The following is a 24,310-nucleotide window of genomic DNA, read 5'->3' as shown; positions in this document are numbered from 1 at the left end:
ATCTAAAGAGACAATGTATATCACAATACCTTAAGATACACCCCATTTCCAAAAATTGCTCAAAACCAAAAAAGATAAAGATGACCGTTACTTTTTATTGCTTCTAATATGATTTATCATTATTTACCACTGAAAATCTTGCTACCCTTTTGGGGAGAGTTTTCACATTAACATTCACACCTCAAAAAGAGATGCAAAAGGGAAAAAAGGAGCTATGTCCATCTCACAGGAAGTGTATATGATGCATAACCCAGTCTTAACGTAACAATCCGAACCTCAGCTTGAGTTCTAGCACCACCTATAGGTAACAGAAAATTATTCAATGCACATTTTCTCCCAATGAATGCAAACAAGCCAGACATGCAATCCATTTGTTTATCTGTTGCATTTGAGACCCTAAAGTATGATAAAGCCAAAAAAAGGAAATGACTGCATCAAGCTGTCTTAACATAATGATGTAACGGAGGCCTGGACAACATGGCTCATGTAATGTGTAGCATGCCAATCCCAAACAATAATCAAAATATAAGCCCCTGGTGGGACCCGTGTCCAGCTAAGGAGATTGCAGGGCACTGCAAGGATTAATCCACAGCAGAACAAAGTACAAGTTGCTTTATGGGGAATGGCAGAACTGGGAGCACCCTTCCTCCTTACACCTGTTTCCTTTGTGCCAACCATCAAACACCTGGATGGATGACATCTCCCTGCAGCTCAGCTCATGAGTGCTAGACTGCACAGCATCAGAAGGCATGATGCTCTGGGCCACTGTAGAGCTCATTAACAGCATGCACTGTGCTCCCCAAAACGATATTTGTGCTTTAAAATGCAAAACACAAAATCTTCAGTGAGATGTGCGCTGAACAAGCCTGCATTCTCCATCCCTTCTTCCAGGCAGATTGTGAGAGGCAGGGCAGGAAGGGATCCGCTCTTGTGGCCATTTCTTATCTGCCCAGGGAAATGCTGTTTGGGATCAGGAAGGAATTTCCCTCCAGGTCAGATTGGCCCAGAAATCCTGAAGGTTTTTTGGCTTCCTTTGGACAGAGCAAGGCTCACTGGGGGAGGTAGCTGTGAATTTCCTATATTGTGCAGGGGGGTGAACTAGATGACCCTTGGGGTCCTTCCAGCTCTATGTTCCTATTCTGTGGTTCAGCAGTTGTCCTCCCTGGTCATGATATGGAACAGCTGATAACGGGGGAATGGGAGTTGAAGAAATTACCTTTTTTTCTGTCAATTACCTTAAGTCAACACAGAAGATTACTGTAGGTATTCACTAGGCTGCTCCTATGCCTTGGAAAGGATTGATGCATAGAACAGAACCAAGGCTATGCCAAGCTGCTCTTAAAACTAGAGATCCGGGTTCAGTGAAAAAAAAAGACAGCAGTGCAAACAAAACTCTGTTTTCAGAACTGACCTGACAATCCCCTACCCAGTTTCCATTTCATAGGGCTATAGCAGACAAGGTATTGGCAATTTGTGAATGGAGTTACCATCATTCAGATCAGGGCCCTCAGTGTGAGATAGGATATTTGTGTGTTAATGAGCTGGATTCAGACTAAGAATCCCACCAGCAGAAAGGAACATTCCTGCATCACCCTTCCTGCTGATCTCCATGAAATGCTTCTCCCGGAGGGCAGTAAGAGGGCACTGCAGAAGACATCTGCAGCAGGAAGGGAGAGGTGGTGGATGCTACCTGGATCCAGCCCTAAGCCTCCTCACCTTGCTATTTTCCTAACCCAAAATGGCCTCCTATGTGTTCCGGTGGAAGAAGTATGTGCTTGTTTGGTATAGTGGTTAAGTATGCAGACTCTTATCTGGGAGAACCAGGTTTGATTCCCCACTCCCCCATTTGGAGCTGCTGGAATGGTCTTGGGTTAGCCATAGCTATCATAGAAGTTGTCCTTGAAAGGGCAGCTGCTCTGAGAGCCCTCTCAGCCCCACCCACTCACAGGGGGTCTGTTGTGAGGCAGGAAGATATAGGAGATTGTAGGCCTTCTCCGAGTCTCTGATTCAGAGAGAAGGACAGGGTATAAATCTGCAATCTTCTTCTTCTTGTCCCACTTGGACAAATGGGGGCTCTCTTGGACTGTTCCAGGTCAAGAAGATGGCTAGTGTGTGTGTTGTGGCGGGGGGGGGGGGAGGCTCAAACCCTCCCTTGCTTCTCCTTGTATCAAGGGCCCAGTTTAAAATCTGCCCCTCCCATGCGCCTGATTACTGAATTTTAAAAGATGCTGGGTGCTCGATTCGTGGAACTCCAAGTGTCTCGTCTGACCTAGCCCGGATCCATGTGATCAGTGTCACTTAGGATTATAGTGCAGTGAAATTCACCCCAGCGCTACAGTCAAAGGTTGCAACCTAAAATGTTAATAAGGACTAGGAATTTAGTATTTGGGGAATGAATGTGAAAGGCAGAAAAAAAATACCACCTTTCTCCCAAAGCTCCACTATGTTATGCATCAAATTTGTGGCTTCTCTAGAGTTTGAAGATCTTTTCAGGACAATTCTTTTCAGTGGGTATATTTTTAAGGCTATAATTTTCAAGCAGAGAAATTTATCTGCTGCCAGTGGTGACCCAACAAGCATGGGTTCCAGACTTGGAAAGGGAGAGGTGATCTTTGAATCATACAGCTATTCCCACTGAGCAGCCCCAATACAGAACAGCCCATACTCCCCTTCCCTTCCCTCCAATGCAGCAATATCTCTAGGCTCAGTATTTGCACATGCTCCAACAGAGAAGATGTTCTGTTTCCAGGGAGGATAGCAACAGGCTGGCATTCTGACTCCAGGGTCTGCTTGGGCTGCCGAACTCAACAGCCTAAATCTAGGACATGACACAAGGCTGAACTTGATACGTCAACAGAATGGCGAACCCAGGCCTTTTCTCTTCCAAGACTAATCCGGTATGGAGTCTGCAGGACACAGCAAACTTGCATGGGCTCCGCTCTGGATGATAGAGTAGGTTTGCTTTGATGCATCTGGGTGAGCCGGGGAGGAAAAGACAGGAGGAGCTGAAGTCACAGTGATGTTTTGGTCCTCGTCGCTCACCACTGTCACTTCCCCTGACCCTTCCTGAATCAAAGCATTGAGCCCTTCCAAGTCTGAGCAGCTGATCCCCGCACCGTTGATGAACGCCTGGTTAGCTGAGGCCTCCTGGCTGCCCACTGGAAGGGCAGGAATTAGGGTCTGGTGCGCCGTACCTCCATTAGCTTGATCATGGGTCGTCAGGAGAACTGCTGGTTGGCCGACCGAAATGCTTTCTGTCTGAGACCCTGTGGGGAGAGGTGGGGCAAGCAAGCTCACCTGCTGCAGTATTTGCAACTGGCTGCTGCCCGGAAGATCTTCTTGATTCTGGCTTATTAAGGTGGGAGGCACGATGTTGACTGAAGCCGCTTGGATGAGGCTGCCAGCCGGAGGCATCTGATGTCCGACTATAATCTTGACTTGTCCTTCACTGAAGGGTGATGCCTGCAATGGCACTTGGAGATGACTGACCGTAATAGGAGCCCCGGTTGGCCTGCTTGGGTCCACTTGGAATTGCAGAACAGCCAGCTCGGTGTTTTTTGCCCCAGTATAGTCAACGTGCTGCCTCTTATGGCTCCTCAGAGAATCTTCCCGGACAAACGAGGCTTCGCAGAGATCACATTTGAACGCTTTCTTGGCCTCTAGCCTGGCTACTTGCCTGGCGCTGCCTTCTTTGGGCCCGTCTCCTTCCGTCTTCTCTGTGGTTTTCTTCTTGACCTTGACTTTCTCTCGGTGCACTTTCTTCATGTGGGTGGTCAGGTTGCTGCGCTGCTTGGTGTCGAAGCTGCAGAACTCGCATTTGAAGGGGCGATCCTTGAAGTGGATCCTCTCGTGCACCTTGAGGGTGGCTTTGTTGGAACAGGAGTAGCTGCACTCTGGGCACTTCACCGGCTGCTCAGGCTGGTGAGTGCGCAGGTGTTGTCGGAGACTGGTCTTGTTCCCGCACTGGAACTCGCACTCCAGGCACTTGAAGGTGTTCTCCATATTGTGCTTGATGCGGATGTGCGACTTCAGATTCCCTTTCATGGCGCAGCGCACGTCACAGAACTCACACTTGTAGGGCTTCTCCCCGGTGTGCACACGCATGTGCCTTTTCAAATCAGAGTTGATTTTAAATTTGGCACTGCACAAACGGCACTGGAAAGGGGCATCCCCTGTCGGCAAGAAAAGCATTGTGAATGAGGAAGGCCAAACCAAGAACTACTGTGCAGTCTGGGTAAAGATAATTCTGTTACCCAGGACTTTTTTTAGTCGAAAAAGGCTGGTGGGAACTCATTTGCATATTAGGCCACACCCCCTGATGCCAAGCCACCTGAAACTGTGTTCCTGCTCCCAAAAAGCCCTGCTGTTATCAACTTTCCAGAGATTGGAACCAGTACATGGTTTACCTACAACCAGGGCTTTTTTTGAGCAGGAACACACAGGAACGCAGTTCTGGCTGGCTCGGCATCAGGGGGTGTGGCCTGATATGCAAATGAGTTCCTGCTGGGCTTTTTCGACAAAAAAGCCCTTTGTGAAACAATGGTGACAACGGGGGAGGGGTGCCCTAATATGCAAATGAGTTCCTGCTGGGTCTTCTCTACAAAAAAGCCCCGCCTACAACAGGGGTGTTGAACTCATTCGTTATGAGAGGCGGATCTGACATAAAAAAGACCTTGTTTGTCGGGCCGAGCAACGTGTGTGCCTATTTAAGATTAGGTAGCAGAGATATAAATTTTATAAAGAACACAGACAAATATATATATTTTTAAAAACTTAAAACATGTTTAAAATGTTAGCACACATTGGTCTTAAAGGTGCTTTATTTGTATTTCTCTCATGGGATCCAGGGAACTGGGCAAAGGAAGCTCTGGCTCTTTCCTGCCTTCCCCAAGGGAGGCGCTTCAGCCAATGCAGAAAATAGAGGTTTTGCTCTGTAGCTCCTGTGTGATTGAGCAAGCCTTGCAAAGCAAGCTGTTTGCAGAAGGAAGCAAGAGAGAGGGAGAAGGAAGCAGATGACAGCCAGTTGCTCAGGGGCCTGATAAGAGCCCTCCGGGGGCCTGATTCGGCCCCCAAACTGCATGTTTGACACCCCTGGCCTACAACCAACTGAAAACGAATATCCTCCAAGACATATTTCCTAGCCCAGAAGTGTATTGTCATGCCTGGTTTTACTGTGGAGACATGACCCATACAAACTTTTGTAGGAACGTTCCGCAGGGACGGGGTGATAGCTCTATACAGAGACATACTGCACAGTTCTCTTCAGTGTAATCCCCTGATGTGGGGAGAAGGGAACAGGCTTTGTCCTATTTCTTTATTCATTTATACTCCGTATTTCTTCCCATGAGGGATGCCAAGTGGCTAGCATCTTTCTCCTCTCTTCCAGTTTATCCTCACAACAACATGCTTGTGGGCCAGGTTAGGTGGAGTGTGTGTAACTGGCCCAATGTCACCCAGCAAGCTTCACTGGCATAGTGAAGATTTGCACCTGGGTCTCCCAGAACCAATACATCACACTGGCTCTCTGCAATGGTGGACTCAATTATATTGTCCCCAGAGGAGTGAATGGCACCCAGTCACTTAGATGGAATAAACAAAAGGGTATACTCAACAATATCACCATGGTAAGGTCTAATTCTCACCTGCCATATGTAATAAGAACAGTAGGAAGAAGCTCCATACAACTTAATGACAACCAGTGGAACCCAAGCCCAGTTCCAGCTGCACAGCCATTTCCTGCTTTAACATCTTTGAACACACTAGTGCAAATCACACTGGGCTTTCTCAATCTGTATTTACAATATTGCAAAATGCTCCATTATGCACCATCTAACTCACAGTCTTGTGAAGCAGGATGTTAGTGCAAACCAGCAGCAAGAGCTGAATTTATTATTTGTAATAAATTCCAGCTTTCTGGCCCCACAAGCACAGGGACCCTGGACCTTTTGGCATCCTAAGCAAGGCTAACTACTTGCGCACCCCACCCCCCCATCTGGGTTTGCTGCAGACAGATTTCTCCATTCTATCCTATGGGCCCATAGGATATAATGAAGAGATCGGGCCGCCCTAGGGGTGCAAAAGCAGGGAGAATGCCCCGCCACCTGTGCCTCTCGGAGACTCCAAGAGGTCCGTGTGGGGGGAACTTGGAGAGATGGCCAGGCTGGGCAGTGGCGTGACCTCACCGAGTCACATGGGGGGTGTCCAATGCGGTGCCCCTAGAAGGCTGGTGCCCTTGGCAATTGCCTAGTTGGCCAAGTGGCAGGGCTGGCCCTGCACAAACACCAACAAGGCAGCTAACGGGGAATTTGCAGGGATCACATCTACAATACTGCTTTGCTGTGATGTGCCTCCAAAGAGAGTTAACACCTGCTTAATCTCTAGATCAGCACAATACTGAATGTATGCCGTATTGACACCTTTCACAGTATCAACCCCAAGGCTTTTAATTTTCACTCAGAATAGCCAATTATTGCTGATACCACTGCATAAAACAGCACCACTGACTTATTGTTGCTCTCAACTGGTTGAATGGTGCGATGTTCTTTTATGATCCCACTCATCACACACACACACGAGAAGAGTGAAAGAGCCACAGGGTGCCGTTTAAAGGCAGAAATAAAATACAGGGAAGTCCTTAGTTCGGTAAATGTTTCTTTTCTTTAATAATCACAACACATATGGTTTAATTTTGCTTTACCAGTTTAGTGTTTTATAGATCTTCATAAACGGAAGACTGCAAAAGGCGAAGGCATAATTTGCTTGCCTGGATACATATTTAATCGATCCGAGCTGCATATTCTTCAAATTGTGATGTGGCATACTGTTCTAATCCATGCGTCTGCTTAATAATTCAGACCCGTGGTGTAAAATGTTTATTACACACATTTTTATTAATGAAGACACACAGCCTGCCAATTCAGTTTATTTTAATAGGCTGGCTACTTCCAGTTGTGTGTGCATTTCAAATGTCAGTTATTGAATTTTTATCTACTTTCCCAATGAAAGCCTGGAGCTGTACACTTTCCAAAAAAAACCCCCTTTTCATACGCCAGACCTTGCTAAGGAAGTCTAAATGCAGGAAGAATTTTTAACTTGCAAATCTAGAGACGGATCTGATGTGCAGACTCCGCTCACTGTCCTTAACAGGATTTGACTTGGACAAAGAAAGTCATAAATTGGAAAAAGACAGATTTATTTATTTCATTTATAACCAACCTTTCTCCCCAATAGGGACCCAAAGCAGCTTACGGGCTTCTCCTCTCGGCCATTCTGTCCTCACAACAGCAAATTCCCCATGAGGTAGGTTAGGCTGAGAGAGTATATGACTGGCTCAAGGTCACCCAGCAAGCTTCCCTGGCAGAGTGTGGATTCAAACCTGGGACTCCCAGATCCTGTTCCAACAATCTAATCTGTACACCACGGCAGACAGCCACCCATGTGAGTTACTGCAGTGGCTAAGCTGCTGAGCCAGGATCCATAAGATCTAAGAGCAGAGAGACTCTTTATTTGGGACACTCTTTATTTGGGACATTCTACAGCAGGGTTGGTCAAACTTGCTTAATGTAAGAGCCACATAGAATAAACGTTAGATGTCTGAGAGCTGCAAGACATGAATGCCAGATGTTTGAGAGCCTCCAGACAGGGAGGGAGGGAGGGAGGGAGGGAGGGAGGAAGGAAGGAAGGAAGGAGGAAGGAAGGAAGGAAGGAAGGAAGGAAGGAAGGAAGGAAGGAAGGAAGGAAGGAAGGAAGGAAGGAAGGAAGGAAGGAAGGAAGGAAGGAAGGGAGGGAGGGAGGGAGGGAGGGAGGGAGGGAAGGAGGGAGGGAGGGAGGGAAATAGATGGGGGAGGGAGGAAGAGATGGAAAGAAAGCAACTTTTAACTTTAAATGCATTCTCCAAGCTGCTGGCTGGCTTGGCTTGGCGAAGTGATTTAAAGAGAGAAATGCCTTCTCCAATCTGGCCGATGGGGTGGCCAGACAATATGTGTGAAAGAGCCACATGTGGCTCCCAAGCTGCAATTTGGCCAGCCCTGTTCTACAGTGACTACTGGGTAGTGGCTAGAGCATTATACTAGGCCAGGAAGTTGGAGGATCAAATTCCCCTGTCAGCATGAAGTTCACTGAAGGCCTCACTAAATGCCCCAGGTTGGGTGGAGATGCCTGTTCTAAATTTTCATACTTGCCAGCCACATGCAGGCCCAGCCAGTGTGATACAGTGGTTAAGAGTAGCAGACTCTAATCTGCAAACCAGGTTTGATTATCCACTCCTTCACATGAAGCCTGCTGGGTGACCTTGGGCCAGTCACTGTTCTCTCTGCACTCTCTCAGCCCCACCTAAATCACAAGGTGTCTGTTGTGGAGAGAGGAAGGGATGGTGATTGTAAGCCACTTTGAGACTCAGGGTAGAGAAAAGCAGGGTATAAAAACCAGCTCTTCTTTAATTTTGATCAGAATCACAAATGTAGAAAAACGGGGCTTACAGTACCCCCCCCCCTTCCATTTTCTTGAATAGAAATGGTGTTTGTCTCATTTGCCCCTATTTAATTGATGTCAGCATTAGGGAAAACATTTGTGACTCACCTGTGTGGGATCGTAGATGCACGGTCAGCTGGCTGGAATTGCGACTAGCGTAAGGGCAAATCTGGCATTTGAAAGGGCGCTCGTTTGAGTGAATGCGTTGGTGCTTGTTCAGGCTGCTACTCTCAGCAGCTGCATAGTCACAGTGTTTACACTTGTGAGGTTTAAACCCAGTATGGGATCGTGTGTGCATCGTCAGCTTGTCTTTGCGACTGAAGCATTTACCACAAACTTCACATTTATGGGGCTTGTCACCTAAAGGGGGAAGGGGCGAAAAAAGCAGAGCATCAGGTCTGAGTCACTATGAATTTGCTGAAAGATTTGAGCACTAGACTAAATGTAGAGATCCTAAATTAATGTTGCAAGAAGGTTTTCTTTTCTTTTTTTATTTCAAGATGCACAGGGGTTTCTTCCTCCATGCCACTTTTCAGTACCAAAAAAGGTCACAGATGAAATATTTGCAAACATATGTAGCTCAGAAAATGGGATTGTTTGCTGCTGTGGCAACCTCTGTTGAAGCATCATTCACAAAGACAGAATTATACCTTGTTCAGACAATGTGGTTAAGGTTTTGAAATGATGCAGAATTCATTCTCAGTCAATGATGTACCCCCAAAGCTTGCTGACCCTACTAGGTCAACAGAACTGATCTAACAAAGGTAGCCACCAGAACACTTTGCTTTTATCTGTGTATATTTACAATCATAGAATCAAAGAGTTGGAAGGGATCTCAGGGTCATCTAGTCCAACCCCCTGCACAATACAGGAAACTCACAAACACCTCCCACCTAAATTCACAGGATCTTCATCACTGTCAGATGGCCATCTATCCTCTGTTTAAAAACCTCCAAGGAAGGAGAGCCCACCACCTCCTGAGGAAGCCTGTTCCACTGAGGAATCGCGCTAACGGTAAGGATGTTCTTTCTGATGTTGAGTTGGAAACTCTTTTAATTTCAACCCATTGCTTCTGGTCCTACCTTCCGGGGTCACAGAAAATAATTCCACACCATCCTCTATATGACAGCTTTTCAAGTACTTAAAAGATGGTGATCATATCACCTCTCAGCCATTTCCTCTCCAGGCTAAACATTCCCAGCTCCTTCAACCTTACCTCATAGGACTTGGTCTCCAGACCCCTCACCATCTTCGTCACCCTTCTCTGGACTCATTCTAGCTTGTCTATATCCTTAAAATGTGGTGCCCAAAACTGAACACAATACTCCAGGTGAGGTCTTACCAGAGCAAAGTGATACCATCACATCACGTGATCTGGACACTATACTTCTGTTGATACAGCCCAAAATTGCATTTGCCTTTTTATCCACTGCATCACATTGTTGACTCATGTTCAGCGTATGATCCACTAAGACCCCTAGATCCTTTTCACACATACTACTGCTAAGACAAGTCTCCCCCATCCTATAACCATGCATTGGATTTTTCCTACCTAAATGCAGAACTTTACATCTATCCCCGTTAAAATTCATTTTATTGATTTTAGCCCAGTTTTCCAGCCTGTCAAGGTCATCTTATATCCTGTTTCTGTCTTCTTCGGTGTTTGCAACCCCTCCCAATTTAGTATCATCTGCAAATTTAATAAACATTCCATCTATTCCTTCATCCAAATCATTGATAAAGATTGTGAACAAAACAGGACCCAGGACAGATCCTTGAGGCATTCCACTTGTCACTCCTCTGCAAGAGGATGAGGAACCATTCACAAGCACTCTTTGGGTGTGATCTGTCAATCAGTTACAGATCCACCTAATGGTAACAGAATCCAAACCACATTTTACCAACTTGTCAACAAGGATAGTATGGGGAACCTTATCAAAAGCCTTACTGAAATCAAGATAAACGATGTCTGCAGCATTCCCCTGATCCAGCAAGGTAGTCACTTTCTCAAAAAAAGATATCAGGTTAGTCTGACATGACTTGTTCTTGAGAAAACCATGCTGGCTCTTAGTAATCACATCCATTCTTCTAAATGTTCCAGGACTGACTGTTGGATGATTCGTTCTAAAACTTTTCCAGGTATAGACGTCAAGCTGATGGGTCGGTAGTTACCCGGATCGTCTTTTTTCCCCTTCTCGAAGATGGGGACAACATTCGTCCGCCTCCAATCTTCCGGCACCTCTCCTGTTCTCCAAGAATTCTCAAAAATAATAGCCAGAGGCTCAGAAATTACATCTGCAAGCTCTTTTAGTAAGTAAGTAAAGTAAGTAAAATTTTATTTATATCCCGCCCTCCCCCGCCAAGCAGGCTCAGGGCGGCTAACAACAGCAAAATAACAATACATTTAACAAAACATTAAATTAACCCCAAACCGATTAATACATTAGTTAAAACAGTTACTAAGTCTAAAAACATTAAGTTAGATCTGGCAGTACCGTTATTTTAGAACCCTTGGATGCAGTTCATCTGGCCCTGAGGACTTAGTTTCATTTAAAGAAACTAGGTGCTTATGTACTACCCCTATGCTGATCCTAGGTTGGAACTTCATACCCTCCTTATATGTTCTGTTTTTGCCATGTTGAGCACCGTTTCCCTCAGAAGAGAAGACTGAGGAAAAGTAGGAATTGAGCAGTTCTGCCCTCTCTTCATTACCCGTTACAATTTCACTTCTTTGCCCTCGCAATGGGCCCACCATGTCCTTGCTCTTTTTTCTTACTCTGAACATAAGAAAAGAACTCTTTTTTGTTGTTTTTAGCATCTTTTTAGCACCTTAGCTCATACTGAGCTTTAGCTTTCCTAATGTTTTCTCTACAAGCACTGGTGATTTGTTTACATTTGTCTTTGGTTATAAGACCCTCCTTTCAATTCCTAAAGGAGTCTTTTTTATTTCTCAAGTCTTTAGAGAGCTATTTATGGAGCCACTTCAGCTTCTTTAGGCTTTTTTCCATTTTTTCTTCTCAAAGGAATAGTCTTCAATTGCACTTTCAGTATTTCACTTTTAAGAAACTCCCACCCCTCCTGAACCCCCTTCCTCCTAAGTATTTCTGACCATGGGATTTTCCCTAGAATAGTTCTAAGTTTATCAAAGTTTGCCTTTCTGAAGTTCAACCAATAAGTCTGACTACGTATAGCTTTCCCCTTCCCTAAGACTGTAAATTCCAAAATCACATGGTCACTAATGCCCAGGATGCCCACTATTTCCACTTCTTCAATCAATTTTTCCTTGTTGGTGAGAATCAAATCCAAGATAGCAGATCCCCCTGTTTCCTTCTTCACTTTCTGGAAAAGGAAGTTGTCAGCAAGACAAGTCAGGAAACTATTTGACTTCCACTAATCTTCCATTAATACACATACACCCATTTCTTTGCCCATTTTCAGTACCTTACAGGACACTTTATTTTTCCAATACATAAAATTGCTCTGGGGGGAGAGTAAACCACATGCTCTGCATGCACAAGGCCAATGTTCGATCATTACCATCTACAGCAAAAAAAGATCCCATGAACTTTGGCTGGAAAAACCTCTGTCTGATTCCTTGGTGAATTAATTACTGTTAATCAGAATGGACAGCATTGGCATAGATGGACCAGTGATCTGTGGTGGTTGCTAAGGCCCATCTTTGAGATAGCATTACTTCATTGAATTCCAGATCAGAGAAATTCAGAGACTATGAAGTCTGGCCAGCTTATATAGACGGTGTTACATAGGTTCACGCATGGCTTTACATGTCAAACCTATCCATCAATTTCATATATGAACTACATGATTGATACTACATTCCACGATAGTCTGATTCAACTTCAGGGAAAGCTTATGACATCTGGTAGAAAAGACCCTCTTAGACCATAACCCCAGAGGTGTACCTGTGTGTGTTCTTAAATGTCGCTCCATGTCTTTCATACCATAGGATGTCTTGAACTGACAGCCTGAAAAAAGAGGGGGAAAGACAGCCAGAACATTAGGAAGCACTTACTATTAGAGCAAAAAGACAACAGAATATCTAAGAAGATGGTTTCCTTATGCACGAAACCGATACTACTTCTGTGTTTTTCTCATTTTAAAAGCAGACTTCAATGTTATCATGGCCACATTTTGAAAAAAGCATTGACCCTGCAGCTGATGCAGTTGTAGAATATTAAGGAGACTGCTAGATATTAGGAACATGAGAAATTTCAGTCAAGATTCCCAAGTAAATGGCAACTTCCAAAACATAAATTGTATTCATTTTGATGAAGTTAACTGACCTAATCCTTTGATAAAGGGTATTTTCCCTTCCATTACTTGGGTATGTATGACTGCCATATAAACAAATTAAAGCTTCCACAAATCTTCTTGTTACAACATGGTAAAGTCACTGATTTAAGCACTGCCAAAGTAGTTCTACGTTCCAGTTCACCGGAGCCTCTATGAATTAATGCTATCATTAACAGCCTTGCTCAGGTCTTGCAAACTGAGAGCCATCGCTTCCTTTATTGCACCAATCCATCTCATGTTGGGTTGTCCTCTTTTCCTGCTGCCTTCAGCTTTTCCTAGCATTGCCTTTTATTTTTTTGACTGAGCCTGGGCCAAATCAGGAAGCGTTCTGCTCATTCATTTTGGAGCCCTTGTTGCCAAGGGCTCCAAAACTTCCTGATACTTTGCGCAAAATGATTTCTGAAGCCCCGCAGAGAGCAGAGTCAGCCAGTCCATTTGCCCCCATCTGCTAAGGAGTTTGCAGTATTTCCCATTGCTCTGAACTCTCGAAAGGAGGATGGAACAAGGATTTCTCCTCATCCACTGCAAAAGTGTAGCAGAGAACAACCAGTACCAGATGGCAGACTAGCATATCCAACCTAGGCAAAGCCACAACGAAATCACAAGCTGCCCAGCTATCTACATCCCCTCACCTGGATAGCAGCAACTGAGTTTTTTCTGAGCTGCAGATGAAGTGCCTTTTCTGGTGCGAGGCTTCGGTGGTGTGGTGGTCATATTGGTGGTTGGAGGCTCGCTGTTCTCACCGGGAAGGTAGGTTTGGTAGCCGTGTTCAAAAACAAACTCGGGCGCAGAAACTGGAAAGGTACATGCACAAGAAAGATTAATTTTTCAACACCTAAACATTGCAACGTGGCATAGCATCTACAGCAACAAAAAAAGAGCACTGCTGCATCAGCTCAAAGGTCCACCTAATCTAGCCTCCTCTTCCCTAGTGTCCAGCCGGATGCTTCCAGTGAGTCCAACAGCTGGACATGAAGGTCGGAAGAGCTTCCCTCCAAGCTTCACCTTTCTGCAACTGGTATTCAGCCAGACCGCCTCTAAACAGGAAGGTTCCATTTAACCAGGTCCCCTTTTAAAGTGACCTAAGCCAGTGGCTATTACCACATCTCATGGCAGTGATTCCATAACAACATAGTGTGTGAAAAAGTACATGGGCCTGTAAAATGAAGCTATTCTGCCAGGCATTTAATTGAGGCTGCAGACGTCTAAGCATCACCCTGGCCTCTTCTGCTTAAACAGCTCGCGAAACTAATTCGTAGTAATATTGGCAGGGACCTTGAGACATCATATAGACCCGTTATATCAGCCCCTGTTATCTTCCTTTTTGTAAACTGAACAGAGCCAGAATTTGTTTGTGGCCAAATGCCATCTTATTATTGTCCTGTGATTTTACTATTGTGGTTTTAAAACTGTTCTGCTGTTAAGAGTTTCAATGATGTGAGCCCACTTTTGCAGGAAGGGTGGGATAGAAATAAAATAAATAAATATTAAACAATCACTGAGTGTCACCTAATGCTATTAAATGTATTTCATTCCCCCCCCCCATCAAGACAGAATGCAAAAGAAGAAAGGGACAGCAAAAGATGAGATGGTTGGACAGCATTACTGATGTAACTAACATGAACTTGAGCAGACTTCGGAGGATGGTGGAAGACAGGAGGGCCTGGCATGACTTTGTCCGTGGGGTCACAAAGAGTCGGACTTGACTGTACGACTGAACAACAACAAAATCAAGACGCAGCTGACTTATGGCAACCTCATGGGGTTTTAAAAGCAACTGATGTTCAGAGGTGGTTTGCTGTTTCCTGCCTCTGCAGAGTGACACTGGTGGTCTCCCATCCAAATACTAGCTGGGGCCAACCCTGCTTAGCTCCCGAGATCTGACAAGGCTGAGCTAGCCTGGGCTATCCAGGTCAGGGCATTTTATTTACAGCCTGCCTTTCTTGTTCAGACTCCAGGAAGATTATATAATGCAATGCGAATCTATCCCGCCATTCTATGGGAACAAATAATGTCAGATCATTGTGTAAATGCTTCAGTCCTCATCCGGTTGCTAATTCTGCTCTTAACACTGAAAAAAGACAGTGATAACCTTCTAAGACCATTAACTTCAGTGAGTTTCAAAAGGTGTAACTCTGCTGAGAATGGCACTGCTAAACATAAGAAGAGCCCTGCTGGATCAGATCAATAGTCCATCTGTTCTAGCATGCTGGCTCATACAATGGCCAATCAGTTTCTCTGGACAGCCAACAACAGGGCATAGAGGCCAAGGTCTTCCCTTGATGATGCCTCCTGACTCTGGGATTCAAAAGATTAGTGCCTTTGAATATGGAGGTATCCCATCAGTCGCCATGGCTAGTAGCCACTGACAGACGTATGTCAATATGCTTTTACTATTTATGGTCTAAAACAGGGGTGGCCAAACTTGCTTAACATAGCAGTCACATAAAATAAATGTCAGATGTTTTGAGAGCTGCGAGACACAAATGTCAGATGTTTGAGAGCCACAAGACAAGGAAGGAAGGAAGGAAAATAGATGGGGGAGGGAGAGGTAGAAAGAAAGCAACTTTAACTTTAAATGCATTCTTTAAGCTGCCAGCTGGTTTGGCTTGGATAAGTGATTTAAAGAGAGAAATGCCTTCTTCTAAGCTGGCCAGTGGGACGGTGGGGACTTCAAGAGCCGCACAATATATGTAACAGAGCCACATGTGGCTCCCAAACCACAGTCTGGCCATCCCTGGTCTAAAAGAAGCAAAGAACGAGCTTTTCTGATGCTTTCCTTTTCAGGGCCTTTTCAGTGGCAGCCCCCTCCTGGTGGAACCAATTGCTGGAAGAGGTTAGGTTAGGGCCTTGCAAGACATTGCTCAGTTCTGCAAGGCCTGTAAGACTGTTCTCTTCCGGCAAGCCTTCAGCTGACTGTAGGAGAATCCTGGAAGAATCTTAGAACAACTGTCGTCTTGAGAATGAGTAACATCTAATTTAGCACTAACTGTATACTGTTTTTAATTATATTGGTTAAAGGCCTTGAACAGTTCCGCAGGGCCTGCAAGACCATCCTTTTTAAATCAGCATATTCGGACTGCTAAGAAAAATGGTAATTAAAGATCCGCCAATGCGGTCCAAAGATCTATACCGCAGTATAATTGTATCTACTAGACTGGTTTTTAATTTAATGTTTTAATGTTTTATTGTTCTATAATGTAATTCTAATGTTTTATTTATTATGGTGTGTTTTTATGGATTGCTGTTAGCCGCCCTGAGCCTGCCAAGGTGGGGGAGGGCGGGATATAAATGAAATAAATAAATAAATAAATAAATAAAAATAAAATATTGATTATATGATTGCGATCATTGTTCTATGATCTGTTGTAAGCCGCCCTGAGCCCGCCTTGGCTGGGAGGGTGGGATATAAATCAAATTAAACTTAAACTTTCCTGGCTAGTTATCTGGAAGCAATTTCTATTTGCCATAGACAAGGACTGTTTACCTGGCTCCTCTTCTCTGCTATTTCCTTTCAAAATTTCCTGGGAAAATACCTGTTATGGTTTGGGTCTCTGAAGTGATTGTTCTAGTTGTAGTCTGAGTCTGTGTTGCCGGTACCATTTCTTCCGCCATGAACTGGACCGTACTGGTGGTCCCAGCTGCTGTACCGGAGAGTTGGCAGCCACTTCTTTTGTGTCCAACAAATGCATCCAGATTGTTGAACTGTTGCTTGCAGAGTCCACAAATGTGAATATCTGGAGTCAGTTCCACTAAGACAGTAGTGCCACCTGGGACTGGAACAAGTAAATATATCAGGGTAGACCATGAGAACCTCAACTGTAAGGCTTCATAGGTCAAAGTAGTCTAAAAGGCTTAACAGAAGAACCAAGTCCCACAAAAGCTGTTGAGTCTGAAGCTGTGCGAAGGACCTCATCTACTTTCTGCGTATCTTACATATATTGGCTTGGATCCAGCAACATATAAACAGAAACGTAAATTAATTTAGTGCAGTCCAACCCAAAATTGATTCTGCATTCAACTTAGCACAAGGTACTACCTAGCATGAGGGTGTCCCCCCAAACTTCCACTTGTGCAAGCCCGTTTGGAATTCTGACGGATCCCAACCTTTACCATTACCTTTTCAAACTCTTCTCAGCGTTGATGCACACATGCATTTATGACCCACTAGCTGAAAGAAGGCACCGCCAGTTTTGAGGACCGTACTTGAAAAGCCAGCAAGGTCAGAAGCTCTCCTTATGGTATTCTCCTTATGCCTCTTTCAGTCACTCAGTCATAATGTTAACAAATCATTATAGCAAAAATTAAAATTCTCTGGATAGAAGTCCAGCAGCAGCTTCCTGCCTTCCCAGCTGGCGCTGCAGTTCCCAGTCTAGAGCACCAAAGGGAATGTCAGGATGAAGAAGACACCTCATCGTTCTACATTCCTGATCTTCTTTCTCCCCCTTGAATTCATTAATTGGGACCTATTTAACAGAGAGAATCTGTTCTACGGTGCCTCTCCTCGGTTGCTACCTTGGTTCTCTGCAGAGGTGGCACATGCATTTTCCAAATAAAACAATTAATGTGACTCATGTTACCAATACACACTCTCCCATACACTAAAGTTATCATACTTCAGCAGGAACAAAATTGCACCTCTGTTTTCAGCAGTGGGGCCACTGGATGGAGAGGTGAATTTGATTAAGGCAACCCTTTCCCAGGTGCCAGATGAATCTGTGACCACTCACCCCCCCCCCTTTTCTTTCCTCTTTCTTCTGCCTGCCCCTATTAACCTCCCAAACAGAAAGGGTGCTTTCTGCCACTAGGTCTGGAGATCTCCCAGAATTACAATTGATCTTCAGACTACAGACACCAGTTTCCCTGGAGGAAATGGAAACTTTCTGGAGGAATGTCTCATGTCCCTTCTGAGCTCTCTCCCTTCCCCTCTAAATCTCCAGGAATTTCCTGACATGGAATTGGCAACCCTATTGCCACTGGCCTGGTTTGGGGAGAGCCCCCCCCCCATTTCTTTTGTGAGTCTTTGAAGTCATGGCTGAGTTCCTGCAACCCCAGTGGGGTTTGGACATTTCAGAGAGGTGGCTTGCTATTGCCTGCCTTGGTGTCCAGCCCTGGTATTCTATGCAGGTCTCTCATCCAAGTGATTGCCAGAGTCAGCCCTGATTAGCTTTCAAGATCTGATGAGATCAGGCTTGCCTGGGCTATCCGGGTCAGGGCCCCCCTTTCCTTTCTAATTCGCTGGTGGCATCATCTTCTTGCACAGAAGTGTGAGCGTTGCTGTTAGATGTGTACTGGGAGACTGGCAGCCGCCCTTAGGCCACATGCTTGCCTGTGATTCACTTGCGTGCTAGATGCACACCTCAGAGTCAAACCATCTCATCCCCTTGCAAACAGGTACACTGGGTCCCAAGCACATTGTGTGGCTAGGCGGCAATCCTCCCCGCTTGCATGATAGTAACGTCCCCAGCCCAGCCACTTTACTTCTCAAGAAGTATGCCCAGATTTACGACATCAGCCTCCCTAAAGCCTGCACCCCTTCTCCCCTCTACAAAGGGGCAACTGGGTCGTGCTTCTCCCCCCATCTCACCCGCCACGCTCCTTCTCCCATCCCTCACTGCTTTTGCCACCCATGTTCCCGGGCCCGCTTGCACTGCAGGCAGATTCCCGGGCTGGGCCAAGGCTCTCTTCTGACTCTACTCAGGTTTCGGGGCCCGGCTGTGCCCCGGCGCCGCGCCGCCTCTCCAAAGCCGAGCCCGGGAGCGCGTATAAGCCGCGCAGCCACTTACATTGCACGGGCCCGGGGAAAGACTGGGCGGGCGCACCGCTCGGGTTCATCGTGGCCGCCGGTTGCACGGTCTGCGCTGCTGCCCGAGGGGTGGGGAAAGCAACAGCGGGGAGGAAGGAAAGAAGGATCCTCCTGGGCAAAAGAAGGCCTAGTCTGTTCTCCTCCAGCTCCCCCCAGGAGCCAAAGGGCGGGGACGGATGTTGAGCGGCTGAGCATGCTCTGTAGCAAGGCTGAAGCCATGGCGCGTTGCTTTTGCCCATTCGTCACCAAGTGCTTTGTGAAAAGCGCTTCAGCGGCGCTTCTCCGGTCAGTGGACGGCGCCCGTGGTTTATGGGTGCAGCGGAGTGAAGGGGGATTAAGGAAGCTGCGGGGGTGGACTGGACTGTCTGAGGAAGTGTGTTTGGCACACGAAAACTCACACTTTGAATAAAACAAAGTAGGAGTCAAGGAGCACCTTTAAGACCAACGAAGTCTTATTCAGAATGTAAGCTTTCGTGTGCTCTAAGCACACTTCATCAGATGAGGAATCAGGTACAGTGAGCAGAGTTCTTAAGAGTTCAGCAAAATGTTCACAGAGGGTTTGAACAATGGAGCCCAGAAGCAAGGGGTTTTTTTGAGGGGGGGGGGGCGGCGGGGGATTTAAAAAAGAAAGAGCTCCTCTCCTGTGAGCTTCTGCCCAAAATGAGGCCTGCTCAAGACGTTTATGCATTACTTTTGTCCCCCAAGTAGCTTACATTAAGGAAGCTGCGGGGGTGGACTGGACTGTCTGAGGAAGTGTGTTTGGCACACGAAAACTCACACTTTGAATAAAACAAAGTAGGAGTCAAGGAGCACCTTTAAGACCATAAAGGGGAGGGACCATAAAGGGGAGGGACAGTGACTTGGGGAGGGACAGTGGCTCAGTGGTAGAGCATCTGCTTGGGAAGCAGAAGGTCCCAGGTTCAATCCTTGGCATCTCCAAAAAAGGGTCCAGGCAAATAGGTGTGAAAAACCTCAGCTTGAGACCCTGGAGAGCCACTGCCAGTCTGAGAAGACAATACTGACTTTGATGGACCGAGGGTCTGATTCAGTATAAGGCAGCTTCATATGTTCATATATTATTTTCTCATTCTCCATTTTACCCTCTTAACAGTCCTCTTTAGTACATTAGGCTGATTGGTTCTAGGGCACCTAGCTAAGCTTTCTTGATAGGGTGGGGATTTGAGCCTGTATCTCTCATATCCTAATCCATCACTCAGACCATGAGACCACACTGTCTCTTAGATCAATGTTTTTCTTCTCTGGGAAAACTCAGAGCCGCTACATCCCAATTATCCCAACACCAATCAGGTTGACAGTGAAATAACAGAGAATTATAGAATCAAAGAATTGGAAGGGGCATCCAGGATCATTTTTTTTCCCCATCAAGTCCATCCCCCTGTACAATGCGGGAAATTCACAAATCCCTCTTCCCCACATCCCCAGTGACCCCTGCTGCATGCCCAGAAGATGGCAAAAAGCCCTCTTGGATCCCTGGCCAAATTGGACTGTATCAAAAATAGTGGTGATCAGCATTTCCCTGAGCGTGTAAGAAAGGGCCACAAGAACTAAGCACTGTGGCAACCCTTCCTGTCCTCCCACTCATGATCCACCCAAGTTCACAGAATCAGCATGGCTGTCAAATGGCCATTCAGCCTCTTGTTTAAAAACCTCCAAAGAAGGAGAATCTTATCACCTCTTTGAGGAAGCCTGTTCCACTGAGGAAGTGTTCTGTCAGGAAGTTCTTCCTAAAGTTTAGTCAAAAACTCTTTGGATTTAATTTCAATGCATTGGTTCTGGTCCAGCCTTTTGGGGCAACAGAAAACAGCTCCACACCATCCTCTATATGACAGCCCAGCAAGTACTTGATGATGGTGATCATATCACCTCTCAGTCGTTTCCTCTCCAGGCCTAACATACCCAACTCCTTCAACCTTTCCTCATAGGACATGGTCTCCAGACTCCTCACCATTTCCATTGCCCTCCTCTGGATACATTATCTCATCATTTCTGGGTTACGCTGCTGAAGTTAATATAGAAGCAAACCAGTGACAAATGATTTACAAGTAGTCCTTTAAAACCTACCTTTTAGTTGAGGCAGTGGACGTCACTTGTTATCGGCCTCCCGCCTTCATTCCATCCCAGTGCTATAAGACCTGCTGAACCTGGACAATAACCCATGTCTGTGAGGCAGAATTTTAGTACCTATTGTTCTCTGCAAGTTTAGATTTTATATATTTTAAATTGGTTTTTTTACTGTTGATTGCTTTTATGATGTAACCCGCCCTGAGCTTGTTCTACAGGAAGGGCGGACTAAAAATCGAATAAAAATAAAATTTAAGTCCCTCCATGTATTTGCACAAGGCTTGTGCCTTTCCTTCAAGCAATACAGAGATGAATGGTGTCTTTGTGTATAAGTACAGTTTGTGCAGGTGCTCCTGTACGTTGGCATGTTTTCAAAAAAGCACTTTGGCCCTGGCCGTGCACTGCCTCACACCCAGAAATCCATATCTAGAACTGTCTGATAAAGCTGGACTTTAAATGCCCCATCTGTCTTTTCCCTCTCTCCTCCTCCTCCTCCCCCCCCATTGACATTTGTCATTAATGTGCCAAGTTCACTTGGGCAGCAGTAGCACAGTGCCTCCAGCAGAGCAGTATCTCCCTTTCTGTCGGGTGAAGGGTGAAAAGGATTACACACGCATGCTGATTTATGCCTCACAGGCTTGAAAGAGTGTCAGTTGCGATTCCCAGCAAGCCATTGCCAGGTTTCCACATTTTTGGTACAGTATGTCTCTGGGAAAGGAGCACATGCTAAGGGGAGAGAAAAGCTCAGGATCTGTTTGTCCCTGTTGAATAACATCTTTACACAAAATTGCAAAACACATTTCTTACTCGGTTGCATATTATAGTCCTAGTTCATGCATCTGGAGTGTGTGCCGCACTCTTAATCTGTGAGGTGTATGGGTTAATCTGTGTGGTGCATGCCATGGAAGCTTGCTAACAGCAATGCTGAACCTGTGAATTAGGCAGAGCTTAAAATAAGCTTCAAAACTAAGGATTTAAGGATTTAAAGACAAAATAGCTGGTGAGTGGAGAAGCTACTGAGGACCGACACTGGAAGCTGAGACACCCCCCCCCCCCCCCAATTAGGCAGATCAGGAGAAGGAGGCCAGGAAGGGTTGCATCAGTGCTAAGACCTCGTGGCCCTTTCTTACATGCCTAGGGAAATGCTGATTGACACTTTGGGGTCTCAGCCATCTTTTTTGGTTCATCTCACTCTGTTCTCTTTATACTGTCCCACAGGGCTTTTGTCCATGCAGAGAGCCAGTTTGCTGCAGTGGTTAAGTACGCGGACTCTTATCTGGGAGAACTGGGTTTGATTCCCCACTCCTCCAATTACAGCTGCTGAAATGGCCTTGGGTCAGCCATAGCTCTTGTAGGAGTTGTTCTTGAAAGGGCAGCTTCTGGGAGAGCTCTCTCAGCCCCACCCACCTCACAGGGTGTCTATTGTGGGGGGAGAAGATAAAGGAAATTGTAAACTGCTCTGAGACTCTGATTCAGAGAGAATGGCGGGGTATATATCTGCAGTTTTCTTCATCATGCAGTGTGGTGTAGAGGTCAAGAGCGTTGGACTAGTATCTGGGAGACCCAGGTTTGAATCCTCACTCATGCCATGGAAGCTTGCTGGTTAACCTTGGGACAGTCACAGTCTCACAGGGTTGTTGTGAGGATAAAATGGAGAGGAGAATAAATATAAGCCACTTTGGGTCCTCACTGAAGGGAATGTGAAGAAAATAAATCAACAAAAATAGTCTTTTAGATGGTCAAAGGGGACCCCTTCCCTTTTTTTTCACTGGCAGGAAACTTGGCTCGATCCAACCATATGCTGGCTTTCACCATGATCTTTACTGAAGGCTATCCAAGAGATAGCAGAGCTGCTAAAATAGGACAGCTGTTAAAATTATGAGCATGGAGCTTTCCTTTGAAAACTTTCTTTTAAAAAATGCACCAAGAAGGTCTAGGCAGATGAGACACTGCATGGTCCATGATTTTTTTTTAAATAGAAATGTCTGCTGTGCAGAGCCTTGATTGATGTCAAAGGGCTAACTCTCCCAACACACATGTTTAGCCAATGGAAACTGACATCCTCTTGCCCATGTGCTGCTATTAGCCTTGGAATGAAAAACAAAGATGGCCATTCCATTTTATTGTTCAGATCTCTAATACATACACTTGTATGTCAAAGACTTCAGGAAGATAATAGAGATGGTGTACTTGCTTATGTCATTTAGACAATATATTTTTAACTCTGCCTTCCTCAGATGAGGTAATGATGGCCCTCATGGTGCCTTTCTCCATTTGGTCCTCAGTATGACCCTCTGAGATAGGATAGGCTAGGCCTGTAGCCAGAAAATTTTAGGTGGGGGAGCCCAGAGAATAGAATTTCAGATGGAGGGACCCAGGGGCCTAAAATGAATCATACAACTAAAAATGACGTCGGGGGCTGCCAGAGTAGGAGCAGGGAGAGTGGGGGCCACCAGAGCAGGGGCAGGGAGAGTGGGGGCCGCCAGAGCAGTGGTGGGGATGGGGGGGGGCCCACCAGAGCAGCGGGGAAAGGAGGGGCCATACAGGTGGAAGGGGGGGTTGGGTGGAGAGGCTGAGTCCCCCCAGGCTGACTGTAGCTACGGGCCTGGGATAGGCTGAGAATCAGTAACTAGGCCAAAGTCACCGAGTGAGTTTCATGGTAGGTGGCATTTTATTTATTTATTTTAGGCAATTTGTAGTCCGCCCTATCCCAGGGAAGGGCTCAGGGCGGATCACAGCATTCTAAAAACAGTATAAAAACAACAGTTAAAACCAGAGCGATATAAACAAATAAGTTGTCTTTTCAACCAGCCTTGACCTGAAGACTAGGCCCCCAAATGAGGAGTAGTCTATATCTATATGGTGCACACATGAAACAATCAAGCAGGGATTCCAGGGAAATTAATAATTACTATCATATGGCATCTTGTGTAGTATAGCCAGGAGATCTGAACATTGTCTTGTAGCCTTAAGTTTTAGCGCTTTTCTGGTGAGCTAGACTTTATTTTTTTGGGCTGAGAGAGCTCTGAAAGACCTGTGACTGACCCAAGGTCACCTAGATGGCCATCTGACAGCAATGTAGATCCTGTGAATTTAGGGGGAGGTGTCTGTGAATTTGCTGCATTGTGCAGGGGGTTGGACTAGATGACCCTGGAGGTCCCTTCCAACTCTATTATACTATGATTCTATGTGGAGGGGTGGGACACTGTGCTGGCTCTCTCTGGGAAATTCTCTGATGGGAGGTGGTACAAGCAATATTGACCATGGCAGAGCAACGGCCTGACTCAGTAAAAGGCCACTTTATGAGTTTGAGTGTTGAAATTAATTTTAAATAAAACTATTGTATAGTACTTATTTATATTGTAGTCACTTTGGATCCTGAGTATATCAAGAAACAGGTGGCCCGATAAACATTTTAAACAAATAAATCTTGTTAATATGCTCACTTTAACCTGGAAATAAAAGCAGGGCTTTCCCCCTCCAAATTATAGTTTTGCAGTCATAAGGACTAGAAACCGCTTTTTAAATAAAAACTGAGTTTCTTACAAAATTGAACATTTCCCAATGAGTTTTATTTATTTACATTATTCTTTTTTTAAAAAAAATGTTGTCCTGCCTCACAGGCTTGTTGTCCTGCCT

General features: G+C 45.5%; 1 protein-coding gene across 1 annotated transcript; it reads right to left on the bottom strand.

Annotated features, from left to right (window-relative positions):
• Positions 1-2,697: 2,697 nt before the first annotated feature.
• Positions 2,698-18,661, bottom strand: ZFP64 (ZFP64 zinc finger protein). The gene is made up of 6 exons (XM_060230777.1): positions 18,570-18,661; positions 16,320-16,559; positions 13,416-13,577; positions 12,393-12,455; positions 8,578-8,829; positions 2,698-4,172 (listed from the first exon to the last, which is right to left on the bottom strand). The coding sequence occupies exons 1-6, from the start codon at positions 18,616-18,618 to the stop codon at positions 2,890-2,892; spliced, it is 2,049 nt and encodes a 682-aa protein (XP_060086760.1). The 5' UTR covers positions 18,619-18,661; the 3' UTR covers positions 2,698-2,889.
• Positions 18,662-24,310: the final 5,649 nt, after the last annotated feature.

The sequence above is a fragment of the Heteronotia binoei genome, chromosome 2 (genome assembly GCF_032191835.1).
Source record: "Heteronotia binoei isolate CCM8104 ecotype False Entrance Well chromosome 2, APGP_CSIRO_Hbin_v1, whole genome shotgun sequence".
Taxonomy (NCBI): domain Eukaryota; kingdom Metazoa; phylum Chordata; class Lepidosauria; order Squamata; family Gekkonidae; genus Heteronotia; species Heteronotia binoei.
Note: the sequence above shows the minus strand (reverse complement) of the source record. Positions and strands in the feature narration are given on the sequence as shown.

What these genes read in the sequence shown, in the direction of transcription:
- ZFP64 (XM_060230777.1), bottom strand. Translation starts at nt 18,618, where the DNA reads ATGAACCCGAGCGGTGCGCCCGCCCAGTCTTTCCCCGGGCCCGTGCAA. An exon ending in AGAGACCCAAACCATAACAG is followed by an intron (nt 13,578 to 16,319) that starts GTATTTTCCCAG and finishes GTACCTTTCCAG; the next exon opens with TTTCTGCGCCCGAGTTTGTT. An exon ending in ACTCAGTTGCTGCTATCCAG is followed by an intron (nt 12,456 to 13,415) that starts GTGAGGGGATGT and finishes CTCTTTTTTCAG; the next exon opens with GCTGTCAGTTCAAGACATCC.